The 16778-nt window shown below is 49.4% G+C and overlaps 1 protein-coding gene across 2 annotated transcripts; it reads left to right on the forward strand.

The window, feature by feature from the left end:
• Positions 1–276: 276 nt before the first annotated feature.
• Eci2 (enoyl-CoA delta isomerase 2) lies at positions 277–16565 on the forward strand. 2 transcript variants are annotated; one of them, XM_045136587.1, is made up of 10 exons: positions 277–360; positions 1894–2056; positions 4071–4169; positions 4504–4692; positions 6578–6647; positions 8751–8853; positions 9446–9566; positions 12700–12789; positions 14249–14392; positions 15898–16565. In XM_045136587.1, exons 1-10 carry the CDS (start codon positions 317–319, stop codon positions 16054–16056), a joined length of 1182 nt encoding a protein of 393 aa, XP_044992522.1. In that variant the 5' UTR covers positions 277–316; the 3' UTR covers positions 16057–16565. The 2 variants fall into 2 exon arrangements, with proteins under 2 accessions (XP_044992522.1, XP_004666217.2); XM_004666160.3 differs by having other exon boundaries at positions 323–461.
• The last annotated feature ends 213 nt before the right edge of the window (positions 16566–16778 follow it).

A 16778-nucleotide genomic window follows, 5' to 3' on the forward strand; every position in this document is an offset into this window, starting at 1 on the left:
GACCCTGAGACGAGCCCTTCCCTGCAAGCGCTGAGCCAGTCACGTGGTATCCTCCTTCGCCAATGCCCGTGCACCCGGCGGTCAGCCCCGGGACTTCCGCCAGGGTCAGCGCAACTGGACAACGCCCCTAGTCCCGCCCACGTCCCAAGAGACCACGCTCCGCCCCTAGCATCCCTCCCCATCTACGGCCCTCTCCCCGCCCCGCCCACGCGCCTTGCTCAGACCCCGCCCCGCCCCTATCAGGCCCCGCCCTCCCCCAGGCCCCGCCCACACGAGGCCCCGCCCCGCGCCCGGGCTCCCTCGGTCCAGCTTGGCCATGGCATTTGCGGCTTGGGCCGTGGCGCGGCCGCGGGGTCCGAGGTAAGGGTGGAGCCGGCTCTCGAGCGTGGGTCAGTGACCAGCCTGCGGGCGGCTGCGGCGGGACGGTGCTGGGGCGCCGGTGACCTCCGCGGCCCGGAAGGGTAAGGACCGCGGCGCCGAGCGCCCGCCGCGCCACCCCCTCTCCGCGGTCCCCCCTCCCCCGGCGCACTGGGCTCCGAGCCCTTCTCTGCCGCGCGAGGACGTGGCGAGACGCGGTCACGACTGCAACACGAGTGTCTGCCTGGCCTGTAACTTGCCGCCTGTCTTAAAACGGTGCTTTGATGAGGGATTTTCTGAAACGGTCGTGGCTTTGCGATTTGTTAAAAAAAAAAAAAAAAAAACAATTAAGAGGGCACATGTATGCCACGTCCTGGCGAAAGTTGCCTACGTGGGCCTTCTGGGAATATTTAAAAGTTGCAATTTTTTTTAAACTTAGATTTTCTCCCATGCCAAGTTCATGTCAAAGGGAGATGTTTGTCTTTGGGGGAAAGGAAAGGAAAGAAAAGCAATGGGTTGGAAATGTAGCTCAGTTGGTAGAGGGCTTGCCTAACCACGAAGCCCTGGGTGGATCCCCAGGTGTGGTGGTGCTGGCCGGTAATCCCAGCCCTCAGGAGGCAGAGGGATGAGAAGCAGCAGTTCATGGTCACCCTGTGCTGCAGAGTGACTTTGAAGTAGCCTGGAATATATGAGACCCTGTCTCGTGTGTGTGTGTGTGTGTGTGTGTGTGTGTGTGTGTGTTTCCTTATTGTAAACATTTCATTGACTAACATGCTCATAACAAGGCTAATACCTAAAGTTTATTGTGTCATTTGCAAGCTGCGTAATGCAAGGGTGGTGATACATTAGTTGTACTTGGATATTATCTCTTATTTTAATCAGGACCCTTAACTTTGTTATTCACGGCAATGATTGGAAACATCTAGTTTGGGGCCTGTACCTCAGCACTGCTGGTTAAAGTGTGGCACCCTGTCCCCGCTGACTGATGTGCCACAGAACTCACCAGCAGACTTTGCTGGGTGGTTCGGCTCGGCCCTGCCTGGCTCCTAGGGGTGGGGTAGCCCCCTTCCAGGGCAGGTAAACCCATTGAAAGAGAAGACTCTGGAGGACCAACAACGGCTGGCGGGTCTCAGAGAGGTGTTTGTTTCTTCACTCGTCCTCCCTCCCTTCCATGACTGTCTGTGTTGAGACGTGTTTTGCCAGCAGAGAAGCAAAAGTTCACCCTGTAGTTCACATGTGTTGGGCATCAGTGAATGCCGAGGCTGAACTCTGCCCTGATTGCAGTTCACTGCCACTTTTCCTGCTCACCTCTGCCCTGTACTTAACTGCTCACCAATGATGGCGTTTATGTGGCTGTTCACAGTATGAATTGCTTACAAGTGACCTCACTGCACCCCAGCCTCCTTTTCCAGTTTCTACAAATCGCAGCTAGCTCGTTGGGGCAGCTGGAGTAGTCAGACACAAGCATGCCGTTCTAGCGTAGGCCGCACGGCGCCTGGACGGCAGCAGTGGCAGCCAGCAGCCGGCCCCTTGTAGTCTTCTGCAGGTCGTCAGGTTCCTGGCAGCTCGGGTGCATCTGGGCAGAGCAACAATGAGAGCCAGTCAGAAGGACTTTGACAACGCGGTGAAGCAGGTGAAACTCTTGAAGGAGGACCCCGGGAACGAAGTGAAAGTCAAACTCTACGCACTGTATAAGCAGGTAACTGCCCAAGGTCTTAGGTGATTAAAAACATTTTGAGCACATATTGCCTTAAACAGGTAAAGTGTTTGGCTGCTAAAATGCAGCTTGAATACTTTCAGGGTGTGTGGCTATCTTCCTCTGGCATATTTACATGCAAGGCTGGTGGGTTTGCTGTTTTAGGGCTCCAAATGCTATTAAGACAAAATATAACCCCACAGAAGCACAGAATAGAGACTTGACAGCTTTAACCTTACTTAATGGCTTCCTGATGAGAAGAAATCACCCGAAAAGCTATTTTGAGACAACTGGGGAGACTTGGATGAACTGAGGAAGTAGGAGTTATTGTTAATGATGTCATCGTTATGTGACAAAGTGTTTCTGTTTGTAGAAAGTATGCAGGGCTGAATTAGCACGGTGTTTGTAACGTCTGAAATTCATTAACACAAAACAAAGGAGAGAAAATAGATGAAATGAGTTTGATTTAATGATTGGATGTTAGGAACCCATACCTTTATGAGTTTGAAAAATAGCTTTTTAATATTTCTTGTGGGGAGAGAGGAGAGAGACTATATGGGTGCACCAGGGCCTTCTGCCACTGCAAATGAACTCCAGATGCATGCAACACTGTACATCTGGCTTATGTGGATACAGGAGAACCTGACGCAGGCCATTAGGCTCAGCAAGCAAGTGCCTTTAACTGCAGAGCCATCTCTCCAGCCGTGAAACTTTTTTATAAGATCAAAAATAAAGCTTTTAAATTGTAATGACGTGTCTGCCAGTCTGTTAGCTGATTTCCTACTGGATTAGCATGAGCGAGTCTTTCTTTCTCATGGGTGTGTGCAGCCATGTATTTTATCTTGTCCAAGAGGACTTGCCTTTAGCCTCTGGAAGCTTAACCCAAGCCGATAGACTGACGTGCCTTGTAGAAGTGCCACCCTGCCTGGATAGCCTGGCAGTGGGGCCAGGCTGCAGAGCGGGGCTTCAGGAGAGCCATATTGCCTTTGTGTGGTAGATAGAGCCTGGCCAACTAGACCCTAAAGCTGTGGAGAACTTCTGCAGTTGGCCAGTCTCCATGCACATTGCCGTCTCCTGACTCTTGAGGGGAGGACTGCAGAAGCCCACTGTTCATGTTTTTCAGAGTCTCTTCTGTCCTCTCTGAACTACCTGTATTATCAGATCTAGAAAATGTTGTTTTAAACAGCCACTTCTGAAGAGGAACTCCATAGGACATTTTACTCATCTCCAGATAGCCATCCTACCCATCCTCGGACATTAAAATTCAATGTCTCTCTGCTTTTTCCCAACTGGCTTGTCCTTAGGAATTAGGCTTCCCAGGGGCTACACCCTGCCTCCACCAGCTACAGTCCTGTTGCCCAGTTACCAGGAGTCGACCACTGAATTACTATTTTTGTTTCCATAGATGAGATTTCAGAATATCCTGTGGTCTTCCAAATGTTTGCTAATTCCTTTTGAAAAATATTTGAGGGCTGGAGAGATGAGTTAAGGTGTTTGCCTATAAAGCTGAAGGACTCAGGTTTGATTCCCCAGGAGCACCTAAGCCAGATGCACAAGGTGTCACATGTATCTGGAGTTCGTTTGCAGTGTCTGGAAGCTCTGGTGTGCCCATTCTCTCTCTTTCTGACCCCCCCTTCCTCTCTCTCATAAATAATAAAATGTTTTAAAAAGAAAATTTGAATATTTTCATTGTGAAGAATGGGTTATCAATACAAAATTAGTGGACCGGTTTTAGAGCGACACTCGCGAAGTTGTCCTCCAGCATTATTCCACGTGCACGGGTTGTTACTTGTTTCAGGGTTTCAAGGCCAGGTCATCCGTTTTCCCTTCTCTTTTTTCTGTTCATATTTTCAGCAGCAAATCGGAAAGTAATGAGAGACCTGAGATAGTTTTGCAAGCCCTGGGAAAGAACCTGGGGGAGGCACTCTTGCTAGCTCTGCGTTTTGTGGATCTTAAGTATATAGAGCTTCAGTTTAGATGGACATTTGGCCATTAACGACCCTTGTCTTCTTTGCAGGCCACAGAAGGATCTTGTAATGTGCCCAAACCAGGGGTGTTTGATTTCATCAACAAGGTCAAGTGGGATGCCTGGAATGCCCTTGGCAGCCTGCCCAAGGTAAACCTAACTTGTTTACTTTTGTTGGCTGGACATCTAATGAAGCCTGGTTTCTCCACAAGTCATTAACAATGGAACCTTAGAAATCCTTTTGTTTTTTCTACTGATAGCCAAGACTGGCCCTGAATCCATGATGCTCCTGTCTCAGCCTACCAAATGCTAGCATTGTCGGCCTGCACCACCTTGCCCAGCTCCTTTGAAATCTTGACACGCTTGCATTGCATCAAAGCCTCTGCTCTTTATTGAAAAGTGCTATGTATTAGTATGTCATAATATGTCAGTCAGCATGCTTACCCACCACCATGGGCTAAAGTTCTTTGCCATCTGCTCTTAGGAAACTGCCAGGCAGAACTATGTGGATCTGGTGTCCAGCTTGATCCCTTCCTCTGAGGCCAGTAGCCGGGGAGAGCCAGGCACTCAAGAGAAACTCCTTGCATCTGAGGACGTCGTAGTGACCTCAGAAGACGGCATCACAAAGATCGTGTTCAACCGGCCCACGAAAAAAAACGCCATCACCACCCAGGTAGCGTCACCTACTGATTTGAGTGGTTCCTGTTTTTCTTTTCCTCTTCTATTGGATTCACTTAAAAAAAAAACAAAACTGTAGTTTCAGCATTATTTCTATTTTCTGGTAGCTCTGATTGGATTTGTGTAAGGTTAGGAATATTGGCCTCTTCATTTAGCATAGTTGGACACACTGGTTAGAACGTGTGAGTTTCAGGTAGGTTCTACATATCCTAAAGGCACTGCAACTTTCCTGCAAAGGGAAGCACAGATCAGTTACATCCATGTAAGTAAAATATACCAGGACAATGCAGAGAGGCCCTGCAAGGGTGGTCTAAACTACCCCTAAAGTGTCCTCATGTCACTTAGACTTCTGAGTCTTCTCCCCTGTCATGGAGCTCTGTTTTGTCCAGGTCGAGGGAGAAGGAAGGACTTACTTCAGCAGCGCTTCAGCCAGTCCTACTCTGAATGAGCTGCACCAGGGCACTTCTGATCCCTCCTTGGAACTAGAACGGTTCTAACCCAACCACTTTTGCCCTTCCTTTTGAAATCACAGAGAACTGACCCAGATGCTTGGAGATGGACAGGGAGTCACATTTGAGAGGACTGTAACCGCTGGGTTAAAATCCACAGTGTGGGAGAACATGCTAACCTGAGACCTGCAGACTTGCATAAAATGTCCCATGTGCCTTGATAAAGCAGGAAATGCTCTTCTGTTTTCCCAGAGTCGCCTCTGTATCACTGGGGCAGTGATGACTGCACATTACAGATGCCCAATTAGTGAGCCAGCTTTCTGCCCAGAGCCTGCTGCCGTTATGTAACCCAGTCGTTCAGCAGGTTAAGAAGTAGCTTGCTGAGCTTCACCTCGCTAGTATGGGAGGATCCAACTTCCCCTCTCCTCACCCTGGTTACCGCCACTCACCTTGTCAGGCGCTGTCACCATTTCTCTAACACTCATGGGATTATATTCTGCTTCTTCCTTCAGGGAAAATGGTCACATGGTTATTCATACAGCATGTAATGTCCCTGCCTTTCCTCTTTCCGTGTCTTTGTAAATATTGCCCTCTTATCTTGTCATGTGATCGTATGTCATGTGACATCGCCATTACTGGAACACTCCTGGGACTGTGTCCTGCTCCGTCCTTCAGGGAAGTGACCACACACACTATGTACTGCCCTGCCTGTATCCTTCCAGCGTCATTTCCACCATACTCACCCTCTCACGGATCTTCCCCACATGAAGTCTGAAAGCACAAACTACCTGCTTTAAATGAATTCAAAACACATCTGATTTTCAAGAGTTCCTGATTTTAAAAGTGAAGGCCACTGTCCTTGACTCCCTTGAACGTCCCAGAAATCCCAGCCTTTTGGCGGTTATTTTCCATGTTGCCAAGAGATATGCTTGCTTTTTTTTTTTTTTTTTTTGAGGTTAGGTCTTATGTTAGCCCAGGCTGACCTGGAATTCAGTGTGTAGTCTCAGAGTGACCTCAGACACACAGCAATCCTCCTACCTCTGCCTGTCCAGTGCTGGGATTGAGGGTGTGCGCCACCAGGCCCGGCTGAGACTTGCTCTTTCTTGAGGTCACGGTTGAGATGCTGTTTTGGAGACGCTTGCCTCGGCAGCTCCACGCCTTGGGCTGCTCTGAGCCCCTCTGCCACCCCGCAGCTCTCGTGTGAGCGCAGCTCTCAAGGACCCTGTCTCCTGTTCGCCGTCCGCAGCAGCGCCCGGCGTGGAGCTGGCAGAGGAGTGACGAGCGCCCAGTGTACTGAGCTCCCCTCTTGGCTGTGGAAATGCGTCTCCCCAAGAGCTCGGCTCGTGCTGGGAGCGTTTGCAGACTGGCGGCAGTGGGGCCACTGGGTAACGGCTGTCATTCTCACCGCTGTTCTCCTTCTCACTCACATAGATGTACCAAGAAATCACACAGGCACTTAAAACCGCAAGCAAGGATAACTCGGCCATGACTGTTTTCACCGGTAAGTGTTTGCTCGGACTTCTTAACTAAATGTCTACCTCAGGGAATCTCTGCCTGGGTAGGGAATTGAATTGGAAAACGTGAAGCTTTTCTCCAGTGCTGTGCTGGCCCCATTTGTAAATGTACAGCAGCATCACAGGTGCAGGATAGCCACTCTTCTGGGTTTGGGTTTCTTTTTATTTCTGGGGCCTCACTCTAGCCCAGGCTCGCCTGGTGCTCACTCTGTAGACCTACACTGGCCTCAAACTCACAGTGATCCTCCTACTTCTGCCTCTCCAGTGCTGGGATTAAAGGTGGTGGCCGCCACATCTAGTGATAACTAGTTTTTGATAATCACCCCTGTAAAGCCCAGACACCCCCCCACCTTGAATAGTCAAGGTGGCCTGGTTCACAGTAGCCAAAAGAGGAAGAGACTCAACATCCAAAAGCAGGTAAAGAGCAAGGTTTTGCTGTCCACAGAAGAATTCTGCTCAGCACTGAGTCACACAAAAATGTGTGGCTTAAACCGTGGTTCAGCAAACTCAACATCTTGGACATCCTGAGGTGTTGCATGAGAGCCCCCCTTATCCAGTCTTTCCCCCTTCTGGTTTCACTTGCCTAGGTTTCAGTTACCCTCACGAAAATGTGAAGTGGAAATTTCAAAACAAACAATTCATGTTACTTAAAATGTTTATTGCTGTTAGTATCTTACCTGATACTAGATTAAACTTTATCCTAGGTTACATGTCTGATCACCCTTCAGCAACCTTAGATCCATGACCTCCACCAATCCAAAACCCCGCTCTGCTCATGCTCCTTGTGAAAATGTTGTACTGGCGGCGAAGCTGCCTCTCCTCCCATAACCTAAATCATGCCTGCATCTTTTACAACACCTGATACGGTGCAAATGCTGTGTCAGAATTTGTTATGTTTTTAGGAAATAGTAACACAAAGTCTGTGAACATTCAGTATACATGCATTTTCACTCAAATACTTTTGGTTGGTTAAACCCATGGATGCAAACCTGAGACTATGGAAGCCCAAGTGCAAAGGAAAAGGCAGAATTCTGGCTGGCAAGCTCTGGATTGTGCCCCGAAGGGCAAAGCAGAGCCACCATACCTTATTCGATCCCCAGATATCTGGTATCTGCACAGATCAAAACTCATGAAGCGGGCTAGCTGGGAAACTCAGCTGATACAGTGTGTGCGCAGCAGACACACAGCCCTCAGGAGGCAGAGGCTGAGGGTCAGAAGTTCAGAGCCAGGGCCTGAGGAAAGAGTTTGTTTGGAGAAGGGTTCACCTGGAAAGCATGGGGACATGAGCCTGACTCCCAGATTCTGTGGCCACATAGAAGACAAGTCTGCTTATAGTTGCAGCACTGGGGAGAAGCATCAGGGCCTGCTGGCCAGAGCCTAACAAGATCCAGGCCAATGAGAGACTCTGCCTCCAACAAAATGGTGGATGGCACCTGAGGAGTGACAGCTGAGGTTGTCCCTGGCCTACACACAACTACGTGCACTCATCGTAACAAGTTCTAGGTCATCCCCAGCTCAGTGAGTTCATGGCCAGTGGCCAGCCTGGGTTACAGGACACTGTCTGCAGAGGGGGCGGGGGGAGCCTCATTAAGAACGAGTTCTGTTGTAGGCAAATTATACTTTAATGAACACACACACACTTCGACTTTTAAGATAGAGGCAGATTCTTACTGGAATCTAGAAAGCCCCACGGGACTCATCTGCTCATCTTTTTACACACGCACAGGCCTGGTGGGTCTCCTTTCAGCCATCATCTATATCCAAGAGACCCCAGACACGGAACCTCTACTTGAACTATGTTCACATTCTTTCTGCTAGCCTGTCCTCCAGATCTCTGCCCAGCTGCCCCTTCCAGAACCACTCTCCACCGAGCCCTGGTGAGGCCATTCCCATTTAGTATCATCCGTACCTCTAGCTACAGCCACCCCATGGGCATCTCTTTGTGCTCTTTAAACTCCACGTCTGGCTACTCACTGAGGGCTCAGCAGTGCGTTTCCAGCGCCTAACACAGATGCCGAGGTGCGGCCGCCGCAGCAGCGCAAGAGTGAGGGACGCGTGAGGAGTGGTGGCTCTGTTGGTCTTTCTTACAGGAAACGGTGACTACTACAGCAGTGGGAACGATTTGACTAATCTCACCAGCACTCCCTCTGGTAACATAGAAGAATTCGCTAAAAGGGGTGCTGACATTCTGAGGTGAGTGACGATTGTCCGTGAGGCGGCATTCAGTGGGGCAGAGACAGAATGCCCACTTCCCCGTGCTGGTGCCATGGTGACGTTGGACAAGCATCCCCAAACCTCGTCCATACAAAGACATTTTGTGTCACCTTGATTCTGGTTGTTCACCCTGCCCTTTGCACAAGAGTGACTAGGGGCTGTAAGGTGAGAGAGATGGGTGAACACCGTTCTCTCATGCTGAGCCAGCGGGTTCTCATCCTGTGAGTGGATTTGGGGTCCGGGAATGCCAGCAAGAGGAGCCTGGAAGCCATCTTGAAAGACACGAGAGCCGCTTGAGGCTCACTCTCCCGTCTCCGTCCATGACCCTGAGTCCCTCAGTCGCCTGCTCCGGTCTCAGGCCACAGCTGAGCCACAGTCCCCGAGCTCACTGCCCAGAAGATGGTGAGCAGTGAGCTCAGATGGAGTCATGGCTGAGCCTGCGTCCAGCACCCTTCTGGAAAGCTCCCTCTGGGACATGGCCTCGTAAGAGGCTCACCCGCTAGGCGACTCCGGCTCCGCGTGGGAATGCCACTTCGAAACACGTAATGCTTTCTTGTTTTCATTTTTGTAGGGATTTTGTAGACACCTTTATAGACTTTCCCAAGCCGCTGGTTGCAGTGGTAAATGGCCCTGCTGTGGGAATCTCTGTCACTACTTTAGGGCTATTTGACGTTGTGTACGCATCGGACAAGGTAAGTCGCCACGCTTACAAGCCTGGCCAGTCCATGAAGCCTGGTGGCGCTTCCCTTGTGTGGTCAGCACTAAGCACACTCTGTGGGCTGGTGGCCACGTGCAGTGGATGGGGCTGTTCTTAAAGAGCAGTCTAGCTGCACAGACACGTTGTATCTGTGTCTCCATTACTGAGTTGAATTGTCCTCAACACGAGTTTGCTGTGAGCTCTGTCCCAGCCATGGTGGTTCTGTTTTAACCAGTGCACAGCAATCCTTTTGTTTTCGGTTTTAAGACTCATGAGGTGCTTGAAAGCTTGTGGGGAGAGAATGGCACTCCTGTGGTTCTTTGATCCTCTAAGTTCCTGGGGCATAGTATTCAGAAGTTTAGGGTGAAAAGGGTGGAAAGGACTTCTCTAAGAAAACTGACGCTCAGGCAGTTCTTCCTTCAGCTTTCTGTTTGCCGTTAAGTTCTTTTTTTTTTTCCTTAACACTGTATCTCTCTGTAGTAGTAGAAAATTAAAGGTCTTACTCTGTAGCCCAGGCTGGCCTCAAACTAGCTCATGGAGATCCTCTGACCTCAGCCTCCCTCCCCTTCCCACCTGCCCACCCAGGGCTGGGATTAAAGGCGTGCACCACCACACCCAGTGAAAACAAAAATTTCTACAATGTAGGAAACACAAGGAAGACATCAAGTTAGAGAATCACTGCACAGAGGCTGGGGGTGCTGTGTGTTAGAGTGCTTGTGTAGAGCCGGCCAGGCTCTGCGGGAGCCCGAGCCCAGAGGGGCCGGGGAGTGGGGGAGGACGGGGGAAGGGAGAGAAAAAGGAGGGTAGAGGGGAGAAGAGGAGAGGAAAGAAGGAAAGAAAAAAGGAAGGGGAACAAGAAAAGGAAAAGGACTCCTTCGGTGGGTGGGGAGACGAGAGGTGTAGTTTAGGGGCACATGGTAGCCAGTAAGTAGGACAGGAGGATCGAAGGTAGTGTGAGGACTTGAGAAAATAATAGTCACTATATCCAGGAATTTTGCTAACCAAGTAGAGTACAACCGCCCTGGGTGGGCTGTGACATGAGTTCACTTGTCCACTGAAGCGACAGTGTCACTGTCTGTACCGTACAGCGCATGTGGTTGGCCTGAACGGAAGTACAGCCGGAGATGTCACTCTTGCAAAGCTGCTCCTTCGCTCTTGCATTTAGTCTACATACCGTACCAGACCTCACCGGTCCCTGGTGCCGGGACGCTTGGCTACTCTGAGTCTTGTTATGAGCACAGGATGAGCGTGTGTCCAAGTGTTTGGACCTAGAACACTGGCCAAGAACTGCAACACCTGAGTGCCGTCAGGCCCACGGGTGCTTTTGCTTATGAGCTAGCTGGTGAGGTCTTCCAGCCCACTACTGAAGACCTTTTTTTAAACATTTTATTTTATTATGCTTATTTGATTGGAAAAAGAGACGAAAAAAGAGAAAGAGTGGGCATGCCGGGGCATCTAGCCACTGCAAATGAACTCCAGATGCATGAGCCACCTTGTGCTTCTGGCTTACATGGGTCCTGGGGAATTGAACCTGGGCCCTTCAGCTTTGCAGGCAAGTGCCCTAACTGCTAAGCCATCTCTCTAGCCCTGAAAACCATTATTGACTGCATAAATAAATCACATGAAATATTTGGGTCATATTCAACCCTCTTAAAATATTCATTAGAGGGCTGGAGAGATGGTTTAGCGGTTAAACACTCGCCTTTGAAGCCTATGGACCCCAGTTCGAGGCTCAGTTCCCCAGGTCCCACGTTAGCCAGATGCACAAGGGGGCGCACGCATCTGGAGTTCGTTTGCAGTGGCTGGAAGCCCTGGCACGCCCATTCTCTCTCTCTCCCTCTATCTGTTCTTTCTCTCTGTGTCTGTTGCTCTCAAATAAATAAATATAAATTTAAAAAAAATTATAAAAAAATATTCATTAGAGTATGCAGTCTGTAATGGATAGTGGTCATTAGTATAATTTGTGGTTAATAATGCTTATTGGCCTGTCAGTAAATAGTATATTTTCTGTGTGAGTTTAAAAAGTTATAGCTGGGTATGGCGGTGCATGCCTTAAATCCCAGCACTTGGAAAGCTGAGGTAGGAAGATCACTGTAAGTTTGAGACCAGCCTGGGAATACATAGTGAATCCAAGTTCAGCCTGGGCTAGAGTGAGACCCTACCTCAAAAAAAAAAAAAAAAAAATCAAAAAAGTTATAAAAATGGGGGTTTGGGGAGATGGCTTAGCAGTTAAGGGGACTTGCTTGCAAAGCCTGTTGTTCCACATTCAGTGTCCCAGCCACCCACGTAAGGCAGATGGGAATTCATTTACAGTGGCAAGATACCGTGGCATGGCTCGTGCCCACACACACACACGTGGTCATAAGAGGAGATGTTTGCATGCTCACTGTGTGCTCGGGTGCTCGGTACTCTCCTAATACATATTACCCAGCACATACATAAACCCATTCGCATTCTGTTGACACGCATTAGGCACGGACATACGTCAGCATGTGTGTACTCACAGGTGCACACAGTGCTCTAGGAGGTGGGTGCTCACAGCAGTTCTGCAGAGGGCGAGCACCTTCTCCCAGCCACCGGTGCCTGAGCCTGAACCCTGCCCTGCATCAGCTGCTCTGTTGCTGAAAGTCAGCGCTTCACTAGCTGTCCCTGCTGGGCCTGTCTGTATTACCTGCTTGGGCTCCTTAGATATGGCTGGTTTTTGTTTTCAGTTGTCTGGTGGAATTATTTAGCCTGTCGAATATTTTCTTGAGTAAGCTTTCTTCTGAGTAAAAAAAAAGAAAAGTGACATTAATAACAGCATTTTATATTCTAGCTTATATTCTATATAGGTTGTATATAAACACATGTGCATTAAGAGAATACTGTATCTGACTGTCAGAAATATTCTCTATGTATTTATAAATAAATTCTCTTTCATAAGTATTTATTGTTTGCTCATCAAATAGATTTATGTATTGGCTTCTGCCTGCAGTTATAACATTCAGAGGCAGGAGGATTACTGTGACTTTGAGAACAGCCTGGGCTACATAGCAAGACCCTGTGTGAAACACAGACAAAAAGAAAGAGAAGTTATAATCAGAGAGTCGTTTTTAAAAATTATTTTTTTCTTCTTCTATCCCAAACAGGCAACATTTCACACTCCATTTAGTCACCTCGGCCAAACCCCCGAAGCATGCTCCTCTTACACTTTCCCGAAGATAATGGGTCCAGCCAAGGTAACTTTGGGAACCTTAATATTTAAGGGATCATCTTGCTTCCAAAGCCATCCCAGACTCTCTCTTCTTTCCCTTGCTAATGTGGACTAAAGCTACAGAAACTGATTATTTCTCTGGCATGGGGAGAAACAGGCCGTGGCGGGACGGTCTGGAGAAGGGAGAAGTAGAGACTCTGGGGCACCAGTCATCTACAGGGGCACTCACTGCCCACGTGCCTCCTGTCCTCCTCAGCCGTGTGGCCGTTCTCAGGAGACTGGGCCATGCAGCTCCCCGGCTCTGCTCACCGAGCCGCATCATGGACGTGCTGCATCCTCTGAGAAGGATGTGGTGACGTCTGTGGAGTCCTGGGAAGTGCCAGCGGTTGGCACTGGGGCTTTACCAGGTCCAGAGCCGCCCCCAGTCTCAACTGCCTTGCCAGCAGCCATTTTGCCCATGAGCAGAGACCAAGGTGGCCAAGTGGGTGCCCAGACCTGTCTCTGTGTTTGCCCAGACCTGCTTGCTGGCACTCTGGTAGATGCCAAGCATCGCAGTTGACTGAACGGGCGGGGTGGGGAAAGGCTTAGCAAGCACTCTCACCATCGGAGTGCCCAGTGCGAGTGAGTGGGGCCTGGCAGTGACCTGTGAAGTCTTGTTGTGGGTGTACACAAGTATGCGTTCATATATACGTGCACACATATGAACATACACGAACACAGGCATGCACACACACACATACACACACATATGCATGCACAGATACATGTATGTGCATTTTGTTAACCTCATCCTGCCCTATATTGCTTTCAAAGTTGAACTTTGAAAAGAACCAATTCTTCACACTAAGAACACTTGGGATAGTGTTTCCTTTTCTGGAAAAGAGGTTGCAGATGTTCAGAGAACAATCAGTTACTGGCCCCAGTTTTCATAGAAATACAACTCAGATCCTCTTCAGGTAAATGAAATTAGTTTGAGGGCCTGTTCAGCTCAAGAATGATCTCAGAGCACCCACTGCTGGGACAGGCCACCAGGGAGTGGGACATTGAAAGTCTCAAAAGGTTACATTTTGATACATGTGTATCTGGCGTGTGTATATGTGTGCAAGTGTGTGTATGGGGGCCATGGTTTTTCTGTTTTCTCCTGTTGTTTTCATCTTTGTTCTTTTGTAATCACTTGCACTGCAAACAGAAAACCATAGCTGCTGTGGGTTCCGATCAGTTCCACGCCAGGCTCCCCATTCCTGCCTCTCCTGTGTCCTTCCCACCCCTCACCCCGCCAGGGGCCCTGCCAGCCCAGCCACAGGTGATGCTTACAGTGGCCCAGCAGTTTGCGAACTGCCCTGCTGGGGTCTTCAGTCTCACCCTCACCGAAGCACAGGCCGCCACACAAGTCTGTGACCGCCCTGGGTCTCCTGCAGGCTGTCAGTCCTGTGGTTACCCCAGGCCGTGTTGAATTAGCGTCTAAACCTCCCTTTTCCTTGCAGGCAAATGAGATGCTTATTTTTGGGAAGAAGTTAACAGCAGGCGAGGCCTATGCACAGGGCCTTGTTACTGAAGTCTTTCCTGACAGCACTTTGCAGAAAGAAGTCTGGGCCAGGCTGAAAGCTTACGCAAAGCTCCCGCCAAACGTTAGTATTCACTGTTCACTGGGAGGAACCATGAAAATAATTTCTTGAGGGGGAAAAAAATTCATGTGCCATGGGAAAGGACACCTTGAAAAAGGACAAATCTGTTGTTGTCTGTGAGTGCATCTAAATTTGGGATTAGAAATAACTACAATGGGGCATTTGCTTGCAAATCCTCACTGCTAAACCCACCTGCTTTTCTGAGTTCTTGCACAAAAAGCATAATCTTTTCTTTCCTCTTCTTTTTCTCTTCTTTGGCTGCTGGCCAAATCCTAAGCATGTTTGCCTAAACACACTGGGCCTTTTTCACCTGTTTCTCAATAAATCTCTGCACTTTATTCACACACAAAAATAATAAAACTTTAGTGGGGCTAGGGGCTGCTCCATGGTAAAGCACTTGAGTTTAGATGCCCAGAACCTCATAAAATGCCCAGCATGACTGCACATGCCTGTGACCCCAGCAGTGGGGAGGCAGAGACAAGCTGATCCCCAGATTCTACTAGCTGCTGATCCAGACAAACTTGGGAGCTTTTAGGCTTAGTGAGAGACCCTGTCTTAAAAGTAAAGTGAAAGCCAAGCATGGTGGTGCACGCCTTTGGCCTTCGACCTCAGTCCTCGATAGCTGAGGTAGGAGCGTCACTGTGAGTTTGAGGTCAGCCTGGACTCACTACAGAGTGAGTTCCTGGACTAGAGTAAGACCCCGCCTTGGAAAGAAAACAAAAATAATAGTAACAACAGTAATTGTGGAGAGCAACATCAGCTTCTTTATGCACGTGCATGAGCACTCACACACACACTTGCACACATATACACACGCCAGATACACATGTATCAAAATGTAAATAACTGTGGGGAATGCTGCCTTTCGTGAGGCTTCTCAACTGGAAAGTTCTTTTCTGTGACACGGGGGCAGAAGGCCCGTTTTATGTGGGGCTGGCTGGAGAAGAACACTCAGCCACTGTCAGCTGAGCAGTTGTGTTTTGGAATGCAGGTGAGGGCCAGGTTGGTCATCCTGCCTCTAGGAGACCCTGCTGTGCGGCTCATTTATTTTCATGTGTGGCAGTTAGTGACAGATTTGCTCTTATGCTTATTTGAGAGAGAGAGAGAGAGAAAGAGGCAGAGAGAGAGAATGGGCATGCCAGGGCCTCCAGCTGCTGCAAATGAACTCAGTGCATGTGTCACCTTATGCATCTGGCTTACATGGGTCATGGGAATCGAACCTGGTTCCTTGGCTTTGCAGGTAGGTGCCTTAACTGCTAAGCCATCTCTCCAACCCAGCTCTTACATTCTGATGTTCCGTTTGTAGGCCTGGAACTAGAAGCTTCTTCATCCACTAGGACTTTAGAGACCTGCCATCCCCTCCCCCCCCCCCACACACACATTGGTGACTTGTGTGCACACAGGTCTTAGTATATAACAGGATGAATTAGTGACATGTTAAGAATCATAACCATAAAGTCATCCCACTCCTGTTAAAATTCCTCTTCTCCTCGTTGGTGTCCTGTCAGGCTATGAGAATTTCCAAGAGTTTAATCAAAAGCAGCAGCGAGAGGGAAAAGCTGCATGCTGTTAACGCCGAGGAGTGCACCACCCTGCAGGCGCGGTGGCTGTCAGAAGAGTGCATCGGTGCGGTCACGAGCTTCATGTCCAGGAAAGCAAAACTGTGAAGACGCTACGCCAAGGAAGGGCTCTGCTGCGGCTGCACGTTCTCGAGCTTGCACACACAGACTTCCCTGCGCCTTTTCCATGCTGACGTGTCAGTAGTGGCGAGAGTGTGCCCCGTGAATAAACAGTTTGCTAAAACGAGCTTTAAGAATTCGCTGTCTCTGTGGCCATGGAAAGGAGAGCCTTACTTACGTCTTTAGACATGAACCGCTGCTGCCAGGTGCAGTGGAACATCGTGCCCGGGGACCAGCGCCGAAAAGCGCTCACAGCCTTACAGGCCGAGGTGACGTCCTTGAAGACCACGACGGCGCTCTGCCGGCCGCACGAGGTGATCGAGCGGATGGGGCCGAACTCCGACAGCGTGTGCGTCACCGACTTGAGGTCCTCGGTGGGTTGCATGTTTTTCTTCAGCCACCTAGCGAGAGGGGTGTGTGGGGGGGACACAAGAAGCTTCACTTGTCTGCTCTTCTCCACACATACACAAGTGAATAAAGACGCACGAGGCACGAAATGGGTCATTTCATTTCAAGAGCAGGCTCGTCCTCTGTTCACAGGATCCTCGCCCCGTGGTGGGGTGCTGTGTGAGGCACCCCTGCCAGCGGCCCTGACTACGCTTCTCTAGCTTGGTTTCAATTAGTGTCATACATGTCACTCGACAAGGGCTGTGCTATAGAACTGTTATGGAGTATTTTGCATTTTAAAATAGTATTGTTTTTGATATTTC

The sequence above is a fragment of the Jaculus jaculus genome, chromosome 17 (genome assembly GCF_020740685.1).
Source record: "Jaculus jaculus isolate mJacJac1 chromosome 17, mJacJac1.mat.Y.cur, whole genome shotgun sequence".
NCBI lineage: Eukaryota > Metazoa > Chordata > Mammalia > Rodentia > Dipodidae > Jaculus > Jaculus jaculus.